Consider the following 23,006-nt stretch of genomic DNA (forward strand, 5'->3'; position numbering starts at 1 on the left):
TTATCTCTCTGAGCGCTCCTTTTCTGTGGCCGTCTCCAAGTTTAGGTCCTCCACCACCTCTCTTACCCATGGTGTCCCACAAGGTTCTGTGCTGGGGCCTCTACTCTTCCCCCTCTATCTGCTTCCTCTTCAGCACATCCTGAGCTCCTTCAAAGGAATCTCCTACCATCTTTATGCAGATGACATCCAACTGTACATCTCCTTTAAGCCCCATGAGATGTCTAAGCTGCAGCTGTTACACACCTGCTTAGACTCTATCAAAACCTGGATGGCTGGGAGCTTTCTTCAGCTGAATGAAGATAAGACTGAGATCCTCATCTGTGCCCCAGACAAGCTGCTTCCCAAAGTCAGAGACTCTCTTGGTCAGCTTGCTTCCCACACCAAACCCTCTGTCAGGAATCTTGGCGTGACCTTTGACCCAGCTCTCACCCTGGATTCTCATGTCAGTTCTCTTGTTGGCTCTTCCTTCTTCCATCTCAGGAACGTTGCTAAGCTGAGTCCCATTCTGTCCCGCTCTGAACTTGAGACAGTCCTCCACACCTTCATCTCCTCACGCTTAGACTACTGTAACTCTCTTTTCACGTGTCTGAGCAGAACCTCCCTGAACCGTCTACAGGTGGTTCAGAATGCCTGTGCTCGGCTTCTGACCAAGTCCTCCAAACACACCCACATCACCCCGCTTCTCCTCCAGCTTCACTGGCTGCCAGTCAACTTCAGGGTTCATTTCAAGATCCTGGTTCTGGTCTATAGGGCCTTACATGGACAAGCACCATCTTACATTGGTGATCTTCTTAGTCCCTACACCCCCAGCAGGTCCCTGAGGTCCAGTGACCAAAGCCTACTGGTTGTGCAGCACCAGGCTAAAGGTCAAAGGTGACAGATCATCTGCTGCTTTGGCCCCCAGACTCTGGACCTCTCTCCCCCTGAGCCTGAGATCAGTGGACTCAGTGGTCTCCTTTAAAAAGCAGCTGAAGACTCACTTGTTCAAGCTGGCTTTTGTATGACCTTCCTCACCTCTCTCTTTATTCTGCTCTCTCCACCTATTCCACCTTCCTCAGGATCCACTGGTTTCCCTCCTTCCTGTTCACTCTCTCTCTTTCTTAACATTTTTTCTTTTAAATCCCAATTACCTATTTTTGCTCATTTTAAATATATTTTTAAACATTTTCTAAATGCTTTTTTATACTTTTACATTTTTTGTGTGTTTTTGTGAAGCGCCTCGTGATTTTTTATCTTGAGAGGCGCTATAGAAATTATATTTTCTTCTTCTTCTATTTTATGTTGCTTTGTTTAAAAAAAGTCCCACTTCTGCCCACCAGGGGCGACACCGCACCTTTGAGTTAAGTTAAAAACCTAAAAGAAGAAGAGGATGAAGAAGTAGTAGTTGTGTGTTTTTATAGACCTGCGTGGGTCGATCAGCACGTGGAGAGAGGAGTTTGACTTTGTACAGGACTTTTGTTGAAAAGCTTTTCCTTCCTGGCTCGAAGTCGTCGTGGCGGCGCAGAAGAAGGTAAATGAAACAGCGCGATCTCCCAGACTAGCATGCACCCTTGTGCCACCGACTTTTGGCGTTCTCTAAGCAGACAGCCTTTCATCTCCGACTAAATACACACCATTGACATTTCTGGGCACGCTTAGGATGTATCAGGTGTGTGCACTGAAAGTAAGTGCTCGTTCAATGCCATCGTGTCATTGAACGAGCACTTTTGCCCAGTTTTGGGCTGTGCAGCCAGGTCTGCCCCTGTGGTGTCATTCAAGCAGCCGCATGTACGTGTCCTCAGCGGGCACGGATGCGAACGATCACCGTAACAAGCACACCAGAGCTTTTATATCCCAGTAGAAGTGTCGGCTGTCGGCCAGTCAGCGCCGTTGGCTGCGGTGTTAGCATCGCAGGTCAGTAAGCTAGCAGCAGGGCTGAGGCCCGCTCGCAGCAGAACGTCCTTTAACCCGCTTCGACCCAACACACGTGTCCTCCACGGCGCCGCTGCGGCCTAGCCCGGCTCTCAGTTGGTAAAGCAAAACAAAAATGTCCAATATTTAGTCAACGTGTGTCACGTAGATCCTCTCGTTAGTAGGGCCTGACGTTATTAAGTAAAGCGCGAGGACAGATTTCATACAACTTATCCTCTGGTGAGTGAACGAGCCAGCTGTCCCGGTGGGATTAACGAGCTGTCCCTAAAATTCCTGAAAACTTCACGTTTTCCGTCAATCTAGTAAGACGACCCGAGGCCAGCAGGATTATGTTCAAACAGACGGACTGTTCTTTAGCGTCAGCTAGCCGTGAAGCTAAGTCGCTGCTGGGAGTCTCATACATGTAGGCTGTGTCCTACGTGAGAGGAAGGCACCTACAGAGGTGGCTTCTGAGAGCGAGTCTGCGTGTCAGTCCGCAGGAAAGGACCTGGCAGGGACGTGTTTCCACACACACACACACGCACACGCACGCACGATGACCTTAACGGTTCTCTGTGCCACAGTCGGGTGAGAACCACCCAGGGTCATGCAGACGTCCAAGACCAGCGTGCGTCACTTTCACTTGGGTTCAGGGTGTAATGGTGTGTGTTAGGGCTGTGCACGTTCCTAGCCAAGTTCACAATCCAGCAGACACGTGTTGCATGTTTTCTAACACCTTAGAGTGAACGCTGCTGTCCCAGGTGAGTGGTGTGGGATACTCCAAACAAGAAGTACTTTAGTTTCTGAAGCTAAAGTTTAGTCAAAGTTGGTCAGGAAGACAGTTAAAGTCGATTTTATCCTGAAATAACTGATGTAAAAATCAGCTAATGTCACTTCTCTACGAGCAGCAGTCAGACCGACGATGTGGGCTAGTCTGTCAGATGTCTGAGCATTAAGACTCTGCTACGGAGCTCCAGCGAGTCCCTCGGGTCGCCGGGGAGACCTGTTTGCTGACCTGGCTGTAGGTTTGCCACCTAGGTGGTTTCTGTTACCAGAAAGTCTTTGTGACGCCTTTCTCTGCTCATCTGTCCCTGTTTTTAATTTCAGGTGTGCCCCCTGATCTCTTGAGAACATGCTGCTGAGGTTCCGCTCCGTGGTTCCCTACACGCTGCCCGGTGTACTCGCACTCATCGGCTGGTGGTGGTACGCCTCGCGTAAGAAAGAGCGTCTAATCAGCGATGAAAGTTCAGAGGGGCCCCCGAGCGCGGACACATCTCACCTGGAGGGTAGAAACGGCGTGGATGAAAACGGGACTGCCACACCTCCACGTGAAGTGGACTTCTACGGACCTCCGAGTCTAAACCACCAGAGAACACCACATGAAATACTTTCTCCCATCCACACCCAGGATGTTGAAGCAGCACATTCCCTGGTTCAAAGTTCTGATGATCCTGACCCACTGAGTGGCAGACTAATAGCAGAGGACATCTTTACACCCACAGGTCCCACTTCGCCATCACATGAGGAAGATGTGACAGGAAGTTCGTTGAAACCCCCTGGAAGGGACTTCTTAATAGTTTCAGACGGGGAGTTTCATTCAGAGGTGGCTCCGGGGGCCTCGAGCGAGGACGCCATCACGTCTCACCGTGCTACCAAAGTCACCCGTTCGTCCTCTGTGACACGCCTCTCTGGTGCAGAAAGACCAGAGCCAGAGGGTGAAGTTGCTATGCATCAGAGCTCTGTTAACACTCAAGATGAGATTGTTTGTGCACTTACCCTAGCCAAAACACCAAGGGTCCTCCCATCAGAGGCAGACTCTCTGGAGACGTGTCTGTCAGCGGATGTACACAAACTGATACTAACCAGTACACCCACTTCTCTCACCTTCACAGTCCAGGATCCCACCAGCATGCTGGTGACCTCAGAGGACATCCGTATCAAGAGCAGCACTCAAGAAGAGCCGAATCTGGAGCTCCTGGCAGCTGGACTCATCACTGAGGTCATCTCAGCAGCCACCCAGGAAGTGCTCGGTGTCACCAAGGTGTCACCCGGTGGCAGCTCACCCGCGGTCAGAGGACAGCTTTGCTCTCTAGAGGAGCCGGTCGCAGGAACACAGCAGCACGGTTGTCACCCGAGAAGCCTTGTGCAGGGAGGCCCTGAGTGCCGAGAGGCAGCAGATGTCCAGGGAGTGCCAAATGGTGGCTCCATGACTCCAGCACGGGCAGCTGCTGAGGCCAGCAACGGGGTTTGTAAAACAAATGTCTCGTGGCCGCCGCCGCCGCCGCATCAGGCCTCTCCAGGTCTAAACGTGAAACGTAGAGGCGACGAGGGGACCGTCCTGACCGAAGACTCTGCCTGCAGCACCTGCCACTCTGAGGACGGCGTTAGCCTGGAGGAGCTGCAGAGCGGCGTGTTGGAAAACCAAACGGACGTCCTTCAAGTTACAGACTTGTCGTTGGAAGCCGTGCAGCCGCTGTCGTTGGTGGAGGCCGGCCCAGCAGCCCCAGAGGAGAGCTCTGTGGATGCTGCAGGTGTCCTAAAGAGACTTAACGGGATTGGCTCAAGAAACGGGGCTCATGGGACATGTGAGGTGGACACCGATCAGTCTGGAGGTGAGGCTCGTCCTATGCTAACGGTGAGGGTGTGTGTCCTAGCAGCCTGCTTTAATGTGCTAAAGACGTGGGTCTGCTCTGGAAGTGATCGTACTGAATGTGTTAATCGGGCGACTATGGGCCCAGGTTCTGATCTAGAAGCTTCTGATCTTGTCTGACCCATAACTTCAGAGGGTTTTGCAGCCGGTTTCCTTTTCCGTCTCATCGGGCTTTAGCTGGGGCTTCATAACCCGACGCCCCTCAGGCGGTGGCGGACGTGGTTGTGAAACCTTCTCTTTGCTGGAGGTGACTAGTAGCTGGAGAAAGGGTCGAGGTGGACTGAAGCAGCTGTTGGACACACGGGGCTTCAGAAACGTTACCATGTCATAACAAAGTGTAGATTGTTACTGGTGAAGGTAAAATATTGGATGTGATGTGTCCAGGTTCTGATGTGAACAGTATGGACTCGGTGGACAGCGGCTGCACTATGGGAGCCTGTGAGGGCCAGGGCAACAACGCTGCCTCATCAAACTCTGAACTCGTTATCTGGGAGATTGAGGTGCCAAAGGTGAGTGACCCCGCCCCCGCGTGTCTGTAACGGAGACGCCGCCGGCAGAGAAACCAAACCTGCTTCTGCTGCTCTACGTTTTCTTTGTGGATGTCAGAGGAGTAAAACTGGTGTCGCTGGATTTTCCTCTCATGGTCCAAAGTGGTTGAGGACGGTTCTCATGAGCATTTCTTGCCGTGTCAGCATCTTGTAGGGCGGCTGATCGGGAAGCAGGGGAGATACGTGAGCTTCCTGAAGCAGAACTCTGGAGCAAAGATCTACATCTCCACTCTGCCTTACACACAGGAGTTCCAGATCTGCCACATAGAGGGTGAGTCTGCTGCAAGGCGCCCGTTTGTAGGAAAGGTTCCTCTCGGAGGTGGTTTCTAACGCTGCCTGATCTGTCGCCAGGTGTGCAGCAGCAGGTTGATAAAGCTCTGGCACTGATTGGCAAGAAGTTTAAGGACCTGGACCTGACCAATCTGTACGCACCCCCACCACCCTCACTCTCTCTGCCTTCACTTCCCATGACCTCCTGGGTGAGAAGGAGCTTCTCCGCTACACAGCTGAGTCCTCGTGCTGAGCGCAGGCTTCTGACGCTTTGCTGTTTGACCTCCATGTTTTTCAGCTCCTGCTTCCCAGTGGAGTGACCGTCGAGGTGGTTGTGGTGAACATCGTGTCAGCTGGTCACGTCTTCGTCCAGCAACACACCCACCCCACCTACCACGCCCTAAGAAGTCTGGATCAGCAGATGTTCCTGTGTTACTCCCAGCCGGGTACCCCCGCCCTGCCCTCGCCTGCTGAAGGTAGAACTTTTCTTTGGAACGTCTTCTCTACGGTGGTGAGATCTGTGTCGGAAGTTCTCCTCCTTCTCTTCCAGTTGGTGTTATCTGCGCAGCTCCAGCAGTGGACGGAGCCTGGTGGAGAGCTCAGGTCATCACCTTCTATAAAGACAGCGATGAGGTGGAGATCAGATATGTTGATTACGGAGGCTACGACCGAGTAAAGACCGACTCGCTCCGACAGATCAGGCAAGCGCCCTCCAGCTGACCTGTGGGCGTCTAGCCTTTGGGCTCCTGGTGCTGCAGCTTCATCTGATAACTCTGCACATTCACTTGTTGTGCTTCTAGCCTACTTGTCATCTGTTTCATACACATCAGCAAATAACACGATGCTTTCTCTGCAGGTCAGATTTTGTAACTCTGCCATTTCAAGGTGCAGAAGTTCTGCTCGACAACATCGTCCCTCTTCCAGGTACAGCTTTGTTTTGTTACGTGCTGAGTTTAGAGAGATCTTCTGGCTGTCAGAGTCGGAGACATTTATTTTATTGTTTGTTAAATCAAAGGGCCCCGCCCACTCATTCGCCCTTCCCAGGCAAGGTCAGCAGCACGCCATCACCGCCGTAAACACCATAAACTTCCTCAGATATCGGATTTGCACCAGAATCACCTTGAAACTTGTCCCAGGCCCGGCTTTGTTCCACTGCGACCCCTAACCTGTCAGCAGCCTCAGTCGGCCCTCTGGCCATAAAGACAGCTTGTCAGCATCCCTCACCTCTGGCGTCCGCCAGCAGGTTTGAGGGTTGGTACCGCCCACCCTGACCACACACACTCTTAAAGAAACGTCTGCTGATCTTTGGAGGCGTTGTGCTGGAGTTTCAGCTCCGTACGGGAAACGCTGTCAAACAAACTCACAACATAAAGGAGCTGTTCGGGTCCTTTCTGTAGTCTAGTAGTGGCAGTAGTTGGTCACAGAGGTGCCTGATTTTTTTTTATATATATATTTTTCGCAGCTTTTAGAAATACTTTCGGCTGATGGCCGATACAGAAAGTTTGAACATATCGGTCGGCCTCTAGCGCCGTGTTTAAGAGCAGATCTTTGGTTTTGAGTTCACCTCCGGTGCTGGTTTCATACACACTGATGTGTCATTCATCAGGAGAGGATCGTTTCTCAGCAGAAGCCACGTCGACGCTGGAGGAAATGACCAGAGGCGTGGCTTTACTTGCACAGGTGAGGCTACCTTCAACCCTGCAGCTCTCTCTTCAGAGAACCACCACCAGCTAAAGTCTAATGTCTGTTTCCTCCCTGCTTCCTATAAAGGTCTCAAACTACGACAACAACACGGGCCTACCACTGGTTCATCTGTGGAACATGGTGGGAGATGAGGTATGACGTTTGCATTTACTCTCTGTGTGTGGACTGTAAGAGAGCTGTGCAGGCGAGGGGATCAAGTTCCTCTGGATGTCGTAAAAAGGTTTTCGTTCGTGGTCATGCATACTCTAAAAACCCGTCTGATCACTAAGAACACATGTTAAAATACTTTTCTCTCCCTTGTCTCTACGAGCTCTAAGAACCATATGGGTCTCATTTATGAAGCCGTGTAGAGTCCTCACTAAAAATCTACTTAAGCTCGACACAAAAGCTTATTTATACAAACAAATGTTCTGATTCATAAAACTCTGCTTACGCACAGCTGCACACAATTCCTGCTTTATAAATCACACCTGTCCTAGAAGTGTGCTCAGGTGATTTTTGATCACACCCCACCCTCCGCACACCCACTTATGAGTGTTCTGCATACGAGTAAGCCAGGTAAGTGGCAGCTTTCACAGGTAATCACGGTGACTGCAAGGCCTAAAAACACCATTTCACAGAGACTGACGTTGATGTGCTTGTGGGTGAGCTAGAGGCTTGAGAGTGGTGGAGAGTTTAATGGTGAACGTCAAAAAGAAAACGTAAAAAAGGGTTCGAATGGAGGCAAAGAGGAAGGTGGCAATGTTCATTTCAGTGACGTATGGCATCTTGTACTTGGAGGTGTTAATACGGTGGTTCCCTAAGTGGTGGGGGTACAAATTCAGGAGGAGGAGGGGGGATGAAGTGTTTCTGGCTTCACTTGCACAGTCCTTGGCAACATGCCACCTGTGTGAGGTTGGTGTTTCTACTCTGGCATCAATCCTAACCAAATAAAGATTAACATGCCAGTCTATAAACCACGATCCAGATTCTTGGTAAAATGGAAAAACGCAACATTTAAACCTCGGGTCAACTTGTGAGTTACTAAATAAAATACCATAGAATTAGAAAAGCAGTGTTTTCAAGCAAAATCCCATAATACACAATTTTTAATGAGATTTGATGTTTGAAAATGCATCAAGCTTTTGCTGTATTAACTCATTAACTGCCATTGACGACTGAAGTCATCATGTGCCTTTTTATTTATTTATTTATTTATTTTACTGTGTGGGCGTCAGAACGAGCCCCCGCACAGTGAGATCTAACATCCCAGCTCCAAAGCTGATCTCCATCTGCATACGTCACACGTCACGTGATCAGGAAGCAGAAAATCCACGTGTTAGGTAGGAGATAGTTTTGGGCCGCTGCTGTAAAAAAAAAAGTGAGGTGCAAACCGGAAAAGCTTCTGCCGATCACAATTTGACAACGTATTATAAAATAACAGATAACGCTCAAAACGCGCGGGTTCGTCCTGATCTAAGAGGTGAGTCTACTCTTGTTTTGGTAGTGTTGGCGTTGACATCGTCATACCGTGCAACGTTCTGCGACTCTTCAATATCAGGGTATCCGCGGGTCCTTAAAAAGTCTTAAAAAGTCTTAAATTTGCTTTTCTAAATTTAAGGCCTTGAAAATCCTTAAAAATGACAAATAATCCTTAAATCCAGTTTCCAAAGGTCTTAAATTACAAAGACCCAATGAACAAGAATTTCTAGTTAGTCTTCAGCATTTTTTGTGTATGATGTTGGCGTAAGCGGAACCGTACACATTCAGTTGGTTGTGAAAGGGGACTATTTTTAGATGAGCACATTAGCTGGTTAAGCTAGTGGGAGCTTGCGCCATGGGGAAGGGCAAGTTTAATGGTAACTGGATGGCTAATCCCACGTTTCCACCGGTTCCAGGCAATAGCTGGAAATTATAACTTAAATTTAATTTAAAAAAATAGCTTAAATTTGGTCAAAGTGGCCTTAAAAAAGGTCTTAAAAAGTCTTAAATTCGGCTCCCTTAAACCTGCAGTTACCCTGAATAAACTGAAAACGCTGGCAGCGAAGGAGTTTTCTGATCAGGAAATGTCTGGCAGTTAATTCAATTCAATTCAAAGATACTTTATTAATCCCAGAGGGAAATTAGAGTTTCAGTACACACAATTCAGAGATCAGACATACGTACAGGCAAAGACACATGACAAGAATTGGTGACTGTGGTCATTCGCAACCCTGAGTCTCGCTACCTTAATAACAGGGGTGTCAAACTCACACGGGGCCGAAATGAAACTCTGGGACGGAGTCGAGGGCCAAACTTCATATTTTTGAAAAAGTGACGGCAAATTTGCACATTTTCTTTATCAACATATAAGCAATTTAGAACCTTTAAATGTGGAAACAAACATACCGTAAATCCTCTAATACAGGCCCGGGCCTGTATTTGACTCAAGCTCATCAAGCTCCAGGCCTTTATTGGAAGGAGGGCCAGTATTAGAGGCAGGCCTCTATTTCTATTTGAGCAAAATGAACTAATGGTTTGCTGGAGTTTTTGACAATTAAAATTGTGCCCACATTTTCAAAGTTAAACACATTTCTTTTAACAACGGTAGTTTCTGCTTCAGCCCTCTCCCCCCTCCCCCTGCGCAGCAGCCGCAAACTCACTGATGCGCCTGCAGCCTCTCGGAGTTCCTGCTGCTCTAAACATTAAAATAATTATTTCATTTTCTGTTCCTCACTTCTGATGACCTTCAGTGGTGTCTGTTTGTTGCAACCAGCAGGTACAAAAACTAACTTGTTTTTATTTGACTATTTTTCTGTCCTGTCTGTTTATTATCTTCCTGCATCTCCTCTCAATCCTAAAGAAAAACTGCTGCCTGGGTTCATATATATTCACCTCATGAGTTACCTTTGAACTGCAGTTCTAAAATATCTACCGACCGCAAAAACAGCGGAGCGCTCGCTGTTTGGTGGCCGCATCAGTGATCAGTGCGTTGGAGGACAAGTTGATGCGCGCAGCGCCCCGCTCCACAGCAGCGAAACGCATCAGGCGCAAATAAAAGACAGAAAACATTAAAGGAATTGAACCGACATGAACGATCGCGTGTCAGTACCTACGGTCTGGCACAGCGCATTGCTGATCACAGAGAATGTGATCATACGATAATTCAATAGGGAGCGTGGTTTCACAGACGCGGAAGTGAGAGCGTCGGTGAAACGCCGGCTGCTCTAGGAAACCCCCGAGCGTTCGAGCGTCAACGAAGTGACACGGAAATGCCGGGCTTTCCAGAAGTAAGTAAGATAACTTACTATGAGCTGATAGTTCGTTGGATTGATCGGTAGGTTGGAAACTCTGATCATGAATCTGAAGAAACGATGACTGAGCTGTAAAGGCGACTTCCGTTTATAGCCGCGGTTTGTGACGTAGATGCGACGTGGAGGGAATCCCCGCGAGGGGCATGCTGGGAGTCCCTACTTCGCGGATTTTCACCTATCGCGGCCAGGTCTGGAACGCATCTACCGCGATAAACGAGGGATTACTGTAGTTCATACACCCCCTACTGCTGCTCTCCAGAGTGTTCTGCAGCATAATCAGCACGTTCTCTTTGAACTTGATAGTGTAATGACCTGGCTGGGGTTGTAAGCCAGGTGCATTCTGGGTATTGTGTTATATGTGTTTCCTATCGTTCTGCTAGTTCCTATGTGCTGATTTGCGTGTTGTGTGAGTGTTATGTAAGCCACAGGGAAGGTGATGTGTGTTCTGTGGAGCGGGTTGAATTAGCATGGTTAACTGACACCGTGACTCTGTGTGGTAGGAGCGTGATAGAGGATCGTGTCTGAAGCGTTATAAAGCTTGAAGAAAAAGCCTAATAAATGTCTGCGTGAACCCCTACTGCCCCCTGCTGGTTGATTTAGGGACTATAACCCTGCCGCTGGGACGCTTGTACTTGCTTGTTACCACATTTCATCCGGCCACAATAAGAGACCGGCTATTATTTACCTCCGCTGACTCTGACACCGGCCAAAATTGGAGACCCGGCCTTTAATTGAATACCGGCCTGTATTAGAGGATTTACGGTATTTCTGCATTAACACTGAATGTGGAATAACCAAATGACACACGAGCAAGTCCGTTTTAAATAAAAGGCATCAGTGGTATTCATTACTTGTGGTATAATCAGCATTTTTAAATCTATTCAGGATTTATGTTTTTTTGTTTATTCATTTTTCTTATTTTTATTCTCCTTTTTTCTCCTGTAATACGCGTCATCGCTGCTGTGACGTCTAGCTTTCCCCACTGAGGAACAATAAAGGGATTTTCTATTCTATTCATCTATCTGCAGCCTTTCCACTTCCTGTTTACTGTAGGTTAAATCTTTTCTCACGGGCCAACAACAAAATAAAATATCATTTTATCTTAAATGAAAATGCAACATCTCACCTGTTAACTTTCATGTTTTGGAGCAGAAAAAGAGCAAAAACCAACATATTTAAAGCTCAGTTTGCTCCACTGGTTTACTGTGATGCTCACCTGTTCCAGCCAGATACCTGCATCATGGGGTTGATCTGAGCTGAGGAGGAGACTCCTGTTGTTTTGTTCATCTTCATCATAATAATGACAACATTAGATGACAACAGGTGCTCACATAGGTTTGTGCTGATGAACATGTCTGAGCAGCTTGACCACGTTGTTGTGTGTCGGGGAGGAAACACAACCACAGAGTCGTGCTGGTTTGAGCGTGTCGCTGCTCGCTGGAGTTATATCAGCTCTGTCTGGACGTTAGTAGGAAAACTTTCTCTTTCAGTCGTGAACACGTTACTGAGCGGCTAGAATCTCCGTTTCTGGGCTTCAACGTCAGAAAACAGCTGAGTGAACTCGGCGCTGAGTGAGAGGAGTGTAGGTTGTCCGAGACAGCGGAGCTGCACACCGGCAGCAGGCGCTGGAAAAAACACAAAGGAGGGGGCGCGTCGGCTCTGCGCTGACGCCGCAAAGCATCATGGGAGTTGAAGTCTTTGCGGTAAAATCGGCCAGCGGGCCAGTTTTAATATATTTTTGATATTTATCTCGCGGGCCACATAAAAATGCTCCGCGGGCCGCATCTGGTCCGCGGGCCTTGACTCTGACATATGTGCTTAATAGAGATCAGCGGGTTTCACGAGGATAGAGTCAGGTGGAGGAAAAAAAAGACACTCCAGAGTTACTCTCCACACGTCAGTGAATGCAGCCGCGATGAGCAGCGCTCGTCACCTCCGTTTGGACAGGGGTGGGAGGTCGTTGGGTTAGAGAGCACAGTGACTCCTGGAACGATTCAGCTGCCTTCACAGCTCGCAGTCCCGCCCAGGCTGGGATAGGGAGACAGAGTTGCCATGGCAACGGCAGCATTCCACATTTCTTCTGGGGGGGGTTATTTCAGCGTCACAGGCTCAAGGGCACCAGATTCAGATAAGAAATTGTTTTGGGGCCAGACAGAGATAATTTCCTCTCTGTCTTAAAGTTCTGTTAGTCCTCAACCTCTCTGAATCTAATAATGGCGTAAATTAATCTATCCCAATCCGTGCTGATTCGTCCACTCGCTCCTTGATCGCATCCATCTGCCAATGCATGAATCTCGGCCAAAGTTCCAAGCTTACGACTCATCTCGACAATTATGAGTGTGCATTCACAGCGCGGTGTAATCCATCCCTGAGCTCCGGGAAAGAGCCAATATTCCTCGACAGCTCGTTAATTTTCCGGTAAAGCAGGAAACCTGTCACCAACACCATGAATATCCAGACGTCTTCAGAATCCTCTACAGACAGTTGGGACAGACAGATCAGGTTCCACTGTTTCCAGGAGTCCATGGTATGCCCAACTGGCTCTGTGCCAGAGGGGCTCCCGGGAGCCCCGTCTCCCGTTCTCATCGTTGAAACAATTTTGTCAATCGCGTTGAGAGACCAACTGAACAGGTACGTTTTAGTAATTTCAGTTTCCAGTTTTCCAGAAAAAATGCAGAAGCGCCGTACACCCAAAGACAGACAAACAGCCTTGGGATAAGGTAGGGAGGAGAGGAGGAAAAAAGCGTCTGTACTTTCCAAGAGCCGGAAGAAGTGAGTTGAACATCAGCTATTTTTTAAATAATTATACAAGAGCCCTTTTTGTTAATCAAAAAAATTTTTTATGTTGTAATAGAAAATTTAGAAAACAAATTAGCATTGAAAGAGCAACCCCAAAATTCCTCTATCTCCGCTCCGCTCCGGCACGAACTCCGCAGCAAAAAACGGTCCCGTTGTAGTCAATCAGAGCTGTTCCACTACTGTGGCCATGCGGCGCCGCCCGCCGTTCCGTCATCCGGCAAAAATAGGATCGATTCTATTTTTGCCGGATGGCGGAGCACCTCCGCAGTCAATGGACAGAAATCACAACCGCCCAACAGGAAAAGGAGCAAGCACAACTTCCGTTTTTCACAATAAATCGATAAACAAAAAGCATTTTTTGTTTCATATGCACAGGTTTAACAACTTTTAACAACTATCAATGGCGGCTGCAGTTTAAATGCACAAAAATAAGCCATAAATACAGTTTCTACTATCATAGTAGTCACCCTTTGTTGATCCAAACACTGCTGATCTCTCAACACACATGATGGGCAGATTAAACAGTTCATGCCGATGCTTCTCCCACACAACGGGTGTTTGGATCTAACTTCCGCGTTTATTGCTCGGACTGTATCGCAAGATCTCAAGAATCCTTCGCATGCCTGTTAGCGCACCTCAGGTCTCCGCACCGGAGCGGAGCTGTTGTAGCGCGGGTAGCAGTATAATTTTGAGTTCGGAAGCAAGCGGCAGCGGAGGGCGGGGCGGAGCAGAGAAAGTGGAATTTTGGGGCAAGTCACCCCCAAATCAACTTTATTTAGCTGATAAACTTTATAAATGAGTGTGCAATTGTGTTGTAGACACGTGTACATTGCACACTCAATAATTTGGCACTTAACCACATCTTAGTTAAAATCTAAATATTCTGCCTAAAACTGTCAGGGGCTGTGAGCGAGCTGGTTCTCCCCTCCCTGAATACACTCATCAGGTGATCTAGGTCTCAAACATTGCAATCAGCTGCTGCATGAACACCTGTTTCCAACTAGCAGCACAGCATAAGTTTGGTGGCATAACTGAAGCATCAGCCCTTGTGTCTCAGCCCCTCCGGTGTGAAGACACTCCGGGTTAAAGACATACGTGTCTACCTGCGCGTGTCTACAGAGCAGGTACACAGAGCAAACAAACTCGACCCAGACGCTGCTCCATCGACACCTTGCAAAATGTACCATTATCCTTTACCTGTGAACACTGGCTTCAGAGGAAGGTCACTCAGCAAACCGCTTTCGCAACCTTCAAAACCTCCGCTCGCTAAAACCAACTCCCCCCGAAGACACCCACCTGTCTATGGGACTTTGGAACTGCCAATCAGCTGTAAACAAAGCAGACTTCATTACCGCATATGCAAACCACCTGTCACTCGATGCACTGGCTCTCACCGAGACCTGGATCCAACCATGTGACAATGCTACCCCATCCGCCCTCTCAATTAACCACACTTTCTCCCACACTTCTCATGCATCTGGCCGAGGTGGTGGAACGGGCGTGTTACTTTCCAACAAATGGATATACTGTCAGTTGCTACCCATCACTAAATACAACTCCTTTGAATACCATGCCATCCAGGTAACTGTACCAAAAAAATTCTTTTTGGTTGTCATCGCCAACCAGGTCAACTCCGAGACTTTCTTGATGAACTCGACACCCTGCTCTCCTCCATTCCTGAGCACGACTCCCACAGTGGTCCTTGGAGACATGAATATTCACCTGGACAATCCCAGCTCATCAGGCTTCCTGTCTCTAATGTCATCATTTGATTTAAAACTAGTACAACGTCCTCCAACTCACAAAGCTGGAAAAGCACTTGGCCTCATTTTCACCAGAAACTGTGCCATAGACACAATCTCTGTCACACCGCTGCACCTTTCCGATCATTACTTCAGCCATTTCAGCATGACTCTACAAGGGAGGTCCACTGCTTCCTCCCCAGTGGTCTCCTTCCGCCGCAACCTCTGCAGTCTGGCACCCAACGACTTCTCCTCTCTTGTTGCCTCCACTCTTCCATCTCCCAGCACATTCTCTGTTTATGAAGTGAATGAAGCCACCGAGTCACTCTGCTCCACACTCTGCTCTTGTCTTAACTTGTGCCCTTTAGCCACTAGACCAGCTAGATCCTCTCAGTTGCACCCTAGCAGCACACATCAAATTCAAATAGCTAACACTAGCATACAAAGTCCGAGATGGTACGGCTCCCATCTACCTGAATCCTCTTGCAAAGGCTTACGTCTCGTCCCGGCCGCTCCGGTCATCACAGGATGGTCGGCTAGCAGTGCCTACACCACGCTCAGGACAATCCAGACTCTTCTCATGCATCGTTCCACAAATGTGGAATGACCTTCCAAGCACTACCAGAACAGGGGCTTCCTTTTCAATTTTCAAGAAACTCCTGAAGACCCTGCTCTTCAGAGATCATCTTCTAAACTAGCACCCTCCCTGCACCCGTCCCCCCTCTCTACTGTCCACTCCTTGTTCCCTCCTCTCCATGACTGATGTCAAGTTGTTGTTGTTGTTGTTGTTAGCCTCAAGGGCAACATGCCGATTATCACTTGTAAGTCGCTTTGGACAAAAACGTCTGCTAAATACATAAATATAGACATAACTGTCAGGTAAAAACTGCACTACATTTGAATTTGAATCTGCCATCGCTATTGGCTAAGAGGTACACAATGACATTAGCTGGTACAGTATGATGTCACAATGCTGTTGTGAGCCTGTTTGTATTTGTTTGTGGCTCCGCCCTCTCAACCTGCCAGGCCAGGATATTCTGAAAAATGACTTCTGCATTGCGGACAAAACACCACTGTACAAACCATATGTCCTCTCTACAAAGACACACGTAACCGTCAGCTCAGGTTATGTGTGATAGGTAGTCCAGAGTGCCGGAATGTAGTTTTGCCCAGATTCGCCTCCTGGTTGTGGCACTAACTTTTTCTTCTTTTTTAGCTATACTTTCCAGAGTTTTTTTTAAACACTTTATTGGTAAACAGTTAAAAATATAAGAAGTGAAATTTTATGGTTTATTTCACCAGTGTGAGTCCATGTGGGTTGAGCAGAGTAAATCAACTAAAATGCTGCTTGGAAATGACCAAATTCGAAGATCTTTGGAGCGACAAAATATTTTGCAGAAAATAAGCAATAAAACAAAAAAGTATAAATAAATCAAATCTGCTTCAGCTGGAATAATGAATTAGTGCCAACCGCAAGAGTCAAACCCATGTCAGTACATGGCAAAACGAGACATAAGACAGTGGCTTCTACTGCTGGACTATCAAGGCCAATATTTTAGCAAGCCTTGCCTATGACACTGTTGTAGGCGCGTTTTGTCCATCGACATATATACTGGACAATTCGTGTTCATAGGCTCCAATTATAAGTTTTGTACCAAAATGGGAGGTGGCCACCACCGCCATTTTGACCGTGTCACAGGTTCCGTCAAGCCCAGATAATTCCATAAAAGGGAAAAGAGGTGGAACTGAGGGTGGGGCTGTAAGGCTGGGATCAACTGACGACACTCGTCGAACTGAAGCAATGCAGCTACAAGCTAATGCGGAGGTGGGAGCTACGCTAACAAAGGTAGTAACAAGCTAGCTACAACCGAAGTTAACTGTGCAGAACACCAGAGCTTCTGAGTCAGAGATACGCCGGGCTGACCGCTGGGTAAAACCGGGTGGAACACAGGTCTCCCGAGAGCTCCACAAGCTAGCAGCCGCTCAATCAATCAATCAATCAAAACTTTATTAATCCCAGAGGGAAATTAGAGTTTCAGTACACGTAATTCAGAGATTAGACATACATGGGCAAGACACATGACAAGAATTAGTGACTGTGGTCCTTCGCAACACGAGTCGCGCTACCTTGATAGATGAAAAGGGAATTACATGAGGATAAATTGGGGGAGGGAAAAAAAAGCAGCTCAGCAGACAGGCGCCGCTGCGGTCAGAGATGCACCGAGCTGCAGCTGAGGGGAGGGGACCATACCGATAGTGGGAACCCAGCTCCACCAACATGTTATATTTCAACCCATTTTCTAAAGTGCAGCATTATGTTAAATGCACTGGGTTTTACCCTATTACATTTACATTTCATGGTTAAACAGTACATGTTAACATCTAAGCTCAGCTCAGCAGTGACCTAAAATACATAAATATAATTTTACTTACCGAAAAAAATGAAGTAGAGACTCCTTGGACGCTCTATTAGTGCAATTAATGCCACAGCAAGTCATTTTGTCCAACTATTGCACAAAAAATATCCAAAAAGAACGCACAGACACTACAACTAATGGTCTAAGTTGAGAGACTAAAAATCGCAGAACAGTTTTAAGGCGAGGCTCAGGCTGAGGCCTTACCCTGGAGCTAGCTCTGCGGTCACGTGGGTCTGATGCTCATTAATTCAGAATTTTAGGCTCTTAACTCATTCTCTGCCAGCCGTTTCCTGATCGGTAAAGCCCTTCGCTGCCAGCATTTCTGCCCGTTTTTACTGTTTTTTTAAGAGTCACAGAATGTTGCACGCTAGGATGATATCGACGCCAAAACTACCAAAACAATGAGGAGACTCACCTCTTACATCAGGAAGAATCTGCGTGTTTCGTGCGTTATCTGTTCTTTCATAATCCATTGTTAAATTATGATCGGCAGAAGCTCTTCCAGTTCGCGCCTCACTTTTTTTTTATAGCAGTGGCCCAAAACCATCTCCTAACACATGGATGTTCTGCTTCCTGATCATGTGACGTGTGGCCTATGCGGATGAAGATCGGCTTTATGGGCTCGACACACGGGAGGCGACATCGCCTCTCCTCCATTCATTTTCCATGAGACATGCACGACAAAGCGATAATCGCGGGTCTCCCTCCTACTAAGCGAAACGTGAAAAACGTGCGTGTGAAATGTTGCGCTCGTGCACGTGTCGTGCACAGGCGACCCAGCGAAGCGATCCCAGAAAGTTGAAACATTTTCAACTTTTCATCGCTGTCGCTCGGACGAGGACCAATCAACGGAGGTTTCATTCACTGACCAATGAGCGGACAGGATGCTCCGTACACCTCCGAGCAAACATGGAGGAGAAGTTGATTATTATTATGTTTTATAGTAAAATCAGAAGTAAGATTTCACATAACTCTAGCAGCACCTTGTGAAACATCATATCTACCGCTTTATTAACTCTGAACCGCTTAAATAACCTTAATTCCCTCCAACCGGACACAGCCAATCAAAACAACAGAAGTTTCGATTTCGCCAAGGGACAGAACGTGGAGACGACTTTGCCGCTGGCCGCTGCCGCGGGTCGCCTCCCGTGTGTCAGGTAATAAAAGCGACAGCGACAAATTTCGTTGATCGCGGTCGTTTGTCTCCTCCCGTGTGTCGAGCCCATTAGAGCTGAGATGTTTGTTGTCACGGTGCGAGGGCTTGTTCCGACGCCCACACAGTAAAAAAATGCAAATGACTACTTTAGTCATCATTGGCAGTGAATGAGTTAATACACTTAAACAGAAGAGTGAGAAAAACATTCACCCCCCTCAGAGTTGTCATGAGTGTAAACTAGATCATTTAAACCAAAAACATGTTCTGGTACCAGGCTGTAAACATGTTTATTTCTGCTGGGAAATTGGTATTTTTAACATGGGAGTCAATGAGGATTTGCTCGCTTCTGACACCAGCCCCTAGTGGATGAGCGTGGAACTGCAATTTTTGTCACTTCCTGTTTTGCTTCATATCCAGACCAGAGTTATGGGGGCTTGGTTTTGTCAGACCGGGTGTGGGTGGAGCTTCGTTAAAACAATCGATTCATTTCTGGGTATAAATTCAGGCTGACAAAAGTAACTCTTGTTTAGGATAAATGACATTAATAGGGTCAACGGTAATATTTTACCATATATTGTGCCAAACTTTGCTCTCAAAGATTTAAAATGGCACAATCTGGCCGTTTGAACAACGTTCTTACATGCTATAAATATTTTGTGGAGAAAATTAAAAAAAATAAATAAATAAATTTTACAAATTGGTTATCTCGCATTTGTCTAAAAACCTTTGCCAAGAACACATTTTAGACCGAAGGCAACTATTGGGCCATCCGGTTGTCAATCTGGCCTAACCACCACACCTCCCTTGGTCCTCCCCTCATTAGACACCCACGTAATCAGCAACAGAGCACCACCGGTGTGAGAGGTTCTCCACTCAACAATATCAGAAGAAACAGCCGGCTGCTTCCACTTCAACTTCAGGACAAACTACCAGAGTCCCCAAAAAAAATAAAAACACCATTTGACGTTCCCGACACAAGACGTTTGGACCTAGAAAACAGAGACTGGTGTTTAGTGCTGTTTCGTTTCATCCAGCATTGCAGGTTTCAGGTCGGGTAGACGTGTCTCAGGGAAGACCATCAAAACCTAGCTTGTTCTGTAAATTTGCTGTAAGAACCGAATGATTTATTTATTTATCTTTAAAGTTTAGAAGTGTTTACTGCTGAAAATAATTTAGTCTGATGTATTTCTGTTGAAATCATACAGTTTACCAGACGATGGGACTCCTAGTGCTTCAGGTCTCGTTCACAAAGGTCGTGCTGGTTCTATTTGAAAAATGATCACCCGTGCAGGTTGAACAAGAAAAATGTCTTCAACCCCGTCGCCTGCGTCGGCTACAGAAATGAAATGAATGAGGAAAGGAAAAAGCCAGTCTCTTCTAGTTCAGAGAAAATCGGTATTAATTTCTAACGAATTTGCTGGAGGACAAGGAGGAGGGTAAAGCTTTTAGCTCGCCACTCTTCTGACCAACTTCTACCCCCGACACGGGAACCCCAGAGCTACAAAACTCACAAGGCATTAATTTCTGCTAGACCACAGCAGATTTATTCAGAGCTTTAATGTGTGATCGGGTTTAGACAGTCGGGTTTTACTTCCTGTCTTGTACTTCCAGGTAGTTTCGGTGAATCGCACGCTGGCGGAGAGGAACCAGGCTGTTTGGGTGGATGGATTTTAACTTCTTGATGTCATCTGAGCTTCAGACACCTCCCACCTTCTTCCTTTTCTACTTCTGTGGTCTGGAGTCCATGGATAAGATGAATCCATCTCCATAAGACACACCACTGGGCCTGAGACTCGGCCCCCATCATGCTCCATTCTTTTGAAGTTAAATAAACTTTATTTTCAGTCATAATTTACAAGAGAGCAGCACTGACTCTGCTCTTGTCTACCACGGTGAAGGAAAGGAGACAAAATCTGTTTTGTTTTTTCAAACCCATGTTCTGTTTCAGACCTGACTCGGTCTTCGCACGCTGTAGGTCATGAAGGGAGCCGACATCGCTCTATTCCAAGTAAACGGGCAATTTGAGGAGAAAATGAGAGGGTGATTATTACAGCCGCCTGTGACCCTGGACTAAACGGTTTCTAACGGATCTGCTGCTTCACACTAACCGTTAGCACTGAGCAAGCTCTTCATCTCGTTTAGGGTGGTTTTCTTGGCGGGGTCAGAGGTCACCATCAGCCTGCAGCAGGTTGTTCTCAGTCGTACTCTTTGTGTCATCAAATCTGAAGACCGTCTGGAGGTGTTAATCCTCCTCTCAGTGACGACACGCAGACACTGTAGTGGCTTTAAACTCCGTTTGGGTGCATTTAAACCGCTCTAGGGGAGGAACTCGAGCCGCTTGTACGGTATTTTCAACAGCTTGTGCTCCTCGTGCGGTCCACGTCCTCTGGTTTAACAGAACGTCCAGTAGAAACCAAACTGGTACGTCTGAGTGCTGGAGGAGGAAGAGGCCATTTTTAAAAGTAGCAGGAGGAAACGCTACATGAAGTGGTGCTTCTTGTTGGTATAAAGCTAACAGGACGTGTTGAACTAAACTCACTGTGTTAATGTTTGGCAAACGCCTCTTTTCACCACTTGTGGTGAGCTACGAGAGCAAGGCCTTCCTGGAAGATCAGCTTGGCTTGGTGAAATGTTTAGCTCTGGAATGTCCGGTCTGTTTTATCACCGGTACGGGGACCGATGCCCGTTACCAGTAATGGACGACTGGTGCGTTAACTGGGAGTCAAATGAAGTAACACGTTTGACTAAAACGAGACATTTTAGCTCCTTCATCACAGCAGCGAGAGCATCAGTTCTGTGACGTTAGCCCACTCTTCCTGTTCTCCGCGGTCCTCTCGTTTGCACTAATCACCTGAATAATGAGATACTAGAACTTTCTCTTTTAATCCTTCTCATCCCACGAGACTGAAATCCAACCATTTTAACAATGAGGCAGCTTAATGTAGGCTAATGAAGGGGAGGAGGGCAGGGACAGTTGGATGTTGTGAAACAACACTAAAAACACCCCGGGGACAACCTGTGCTGCTGATGAAGGGAAACGGGACGCGTGGCTCAGGCTGAGTCACACAGGTTGGTGCCGGACTATCCAGACCAGCCCTTTTGGATTTTTGACTTCCCTTTTTTCTGTTTCACCTCATCTTGTCTTGCTTTTGTTTGATTATTTATTTTTTTATTCTCTATAATCCTAGAGTGAATATAATTGTTTTCATCTAGCAGTTCATTTATTACACCGTAAGAGTTATCCAGGCTTTTGTCCATTTTGTAAATACATGACTGTATGTTTGTATAACAATGAGAGGAAAGAAGATATAAAGGGAACGCTATTTTTTGTTTAGTTTGTTCCGAGTCATCCTGCCTTCTCCTTACTGTTTCCAAGCTAAGGCTGTAAGTGTTGAGTATAACTAGACTCTGGTGGGCGTTAAGCAGCTGTGCCCAAAAGCATTTAAATGAAGTGTACAGATTTGATTTTGCTAGACACACATTAGGTTTGAGTTGTACAGAAATATAAGTGAAAAATAAAAGTTATTGGAAGTGGTTCTGGTACTTTCTGTGTTTTTACTGGAGTTGGAAGTGATGAGACGTTTGAGTCACCAGTTTTATTCTTGCCAGCGCAAACCAGAGCTTTTCTTTAGTGTACATGTTTGATTTTACATTTAAGGGATGTTCCACCCAAAACAGAATCTGTTTGTTGGCACATTTCTCAAAGTTGGATAAGTGGGGAAACAATTATATTTTTGTAATTGTTGAACAGCAGAGAAAACAAAAGTCTTACATTAACGGTCATCATTCAATTTACACTGATATCCAGTCAGTAACAAGTGAGATGAGTAAACAATAAACAATAACACACAAAAAAAACATAAAATTGATCTTTGAATCTTTTAATGGGGCGTTTATCATCCCTGTGGGTTCTTTAGAGCAATACTTAGTCGTTCATTTGTTTATGCATTCTCTTTACACACAAGTTTAGAAGTCCCATCACAACCTCGTAACACAGTCTGGAGTTCCTGTCCCGTTCCATCGCCACCCGCCAGATTCCAACCTGTTCCAACGCATCGCAACCACCTTTTCCAAATGAAGGTAACGTTTGCAAGATCCAGGTTAATTGCATAGGTTAGCTTTTCCACATTATAGCTATCCCTCATCACCTCCATCCATTCATGCACTTCTGGTATCATTCTGCTTACCCATCTCCTTGTAACCTTTTTGCTGGCTAAGATACCTGTTCTCATAATCTTATGGTCGGCCGACCTTTTTAGTACGATTGTTTTGTGTCTTCCCAGATACATATCTTCAAATGGAAAAGGGATATTCACTCCAAGAACTTCATGATTCTTTTGATATGTACCCAGTACTGTTATCTATCGTAGGACATCCCCAGGATATATGGAAGTGGTTGGCTTTTGCTTCTCCACAGTGTCTCCAACAACCCGTTTCTCCATATTTTCTTTGTGCCAGAGTTATAAAATGGCTCATTGTGTTTTTCCAGGCATATTCCCTCCAAGAACTCAGTCTGGATATTTTCTATTGGTTTTCCTTTATTTTTTCCCAGTTCTCT

General features: G+C 46.7%; 1 protein-coding gene across 3 annotated transcripts; it reads left to right on the plus strand.

Annotated features, from left to right (window-relative positions):
• The first annotated feature begins 1,332 nt into the window (after nucleotides 1–1,332).
• akap1b (A kinase (PRKA) anchor protein 1b) lies at nucleotides 1,333–21,991 on the plus strand. Of its 3 annotated transcripts, none has more exons than XM_070543736.1 (12): nucleotides 1,333–1,510; nucleotides 2,998–3,605; nucleotides 3,783–4,502; nucleotides 4,925–5,049; nucleotides 5,233–5,359; nucleotides 5,440–5,567; nucleotides 5,657–5,834; nucleotides 5,909–6,059; nucleotides 6,215–6,282; nucleotides 6,965–7,038; nucleotides 7,129–7,194; nucleotides 20,060–21,991. In XM_070543736.1, exons 2-12 carry the CDS (start codon nucleotides 3,023–3,025, stop codon nucleotides 20,120–20,122), a joined length of 2,283 nt encoding a protein of 760 aa, XP_070399837.1. In that variant the 5' UTR covers nucleotides 1,333–1,510; nucleotides 2,998–3,022; the 3' UTR covers nucleotides 20,123–21,991. The 3 variants fall into 3 exon arrangements, with proteins under 3 accessions (XP_070399837.1, XP_054594599.2, XP_054594600.2); XM_054738625.2 differs by adding an exon at nucleotides 2,799–2,911 and having other exon boundaries at nucleotides 1,337–1,510; nucleotides 2,998–4,502; XM_054738624.2 differs by having other exon boundaries at nucleotides 2,998–4,502.
• Nucleotides 21,992–23,006: the final 1,015 nt, after the last annotated feature.

Source organism: Nothobranchius furzeri, chromosome 13 (genome assembly GCF_043380555.1).
Source record: "Nothobranchius furzeri strain GRZ-AD chromosome 13, NfurGRZ-RIMD1, whole genome shotgun sequence".
NCBI classification, from domain to species: Eukaryota; Metazoa; Chordata; class Actinopteri; order Cyprinodontiformes; family Nothobranchiidae; genus Nothobranchius; species Nothobranchius furzeri.

What these genes read in the sequence shown, in the direction of transcription:
- akap1b (XM_054738624.2), top strand. Translation starts at nt 3,023, where the DNA reads ATGCTGCTGAGGTTCCGCTCCGTGGTTCCCTACACGCTGCCCGGTGTA. An exon ending in CAACATCGTCCCTCTTCCAG is followed by an intron (nt 6,283 to 6,964) that starts GTACAGCTTTGT and finishes GTCATTCATCAG; the next exon opens with GAGAGGATCGTTTCTCAGCA. An exon ending in GGAACATGGTGGGAGATGAG is followed by an intron (nt 7,195 to 20,059) that starts GTATGACGTTTG and finishes TTGTACTTCCAG; the next exon opens with GTAGTTTCGGTGAATCGCAC.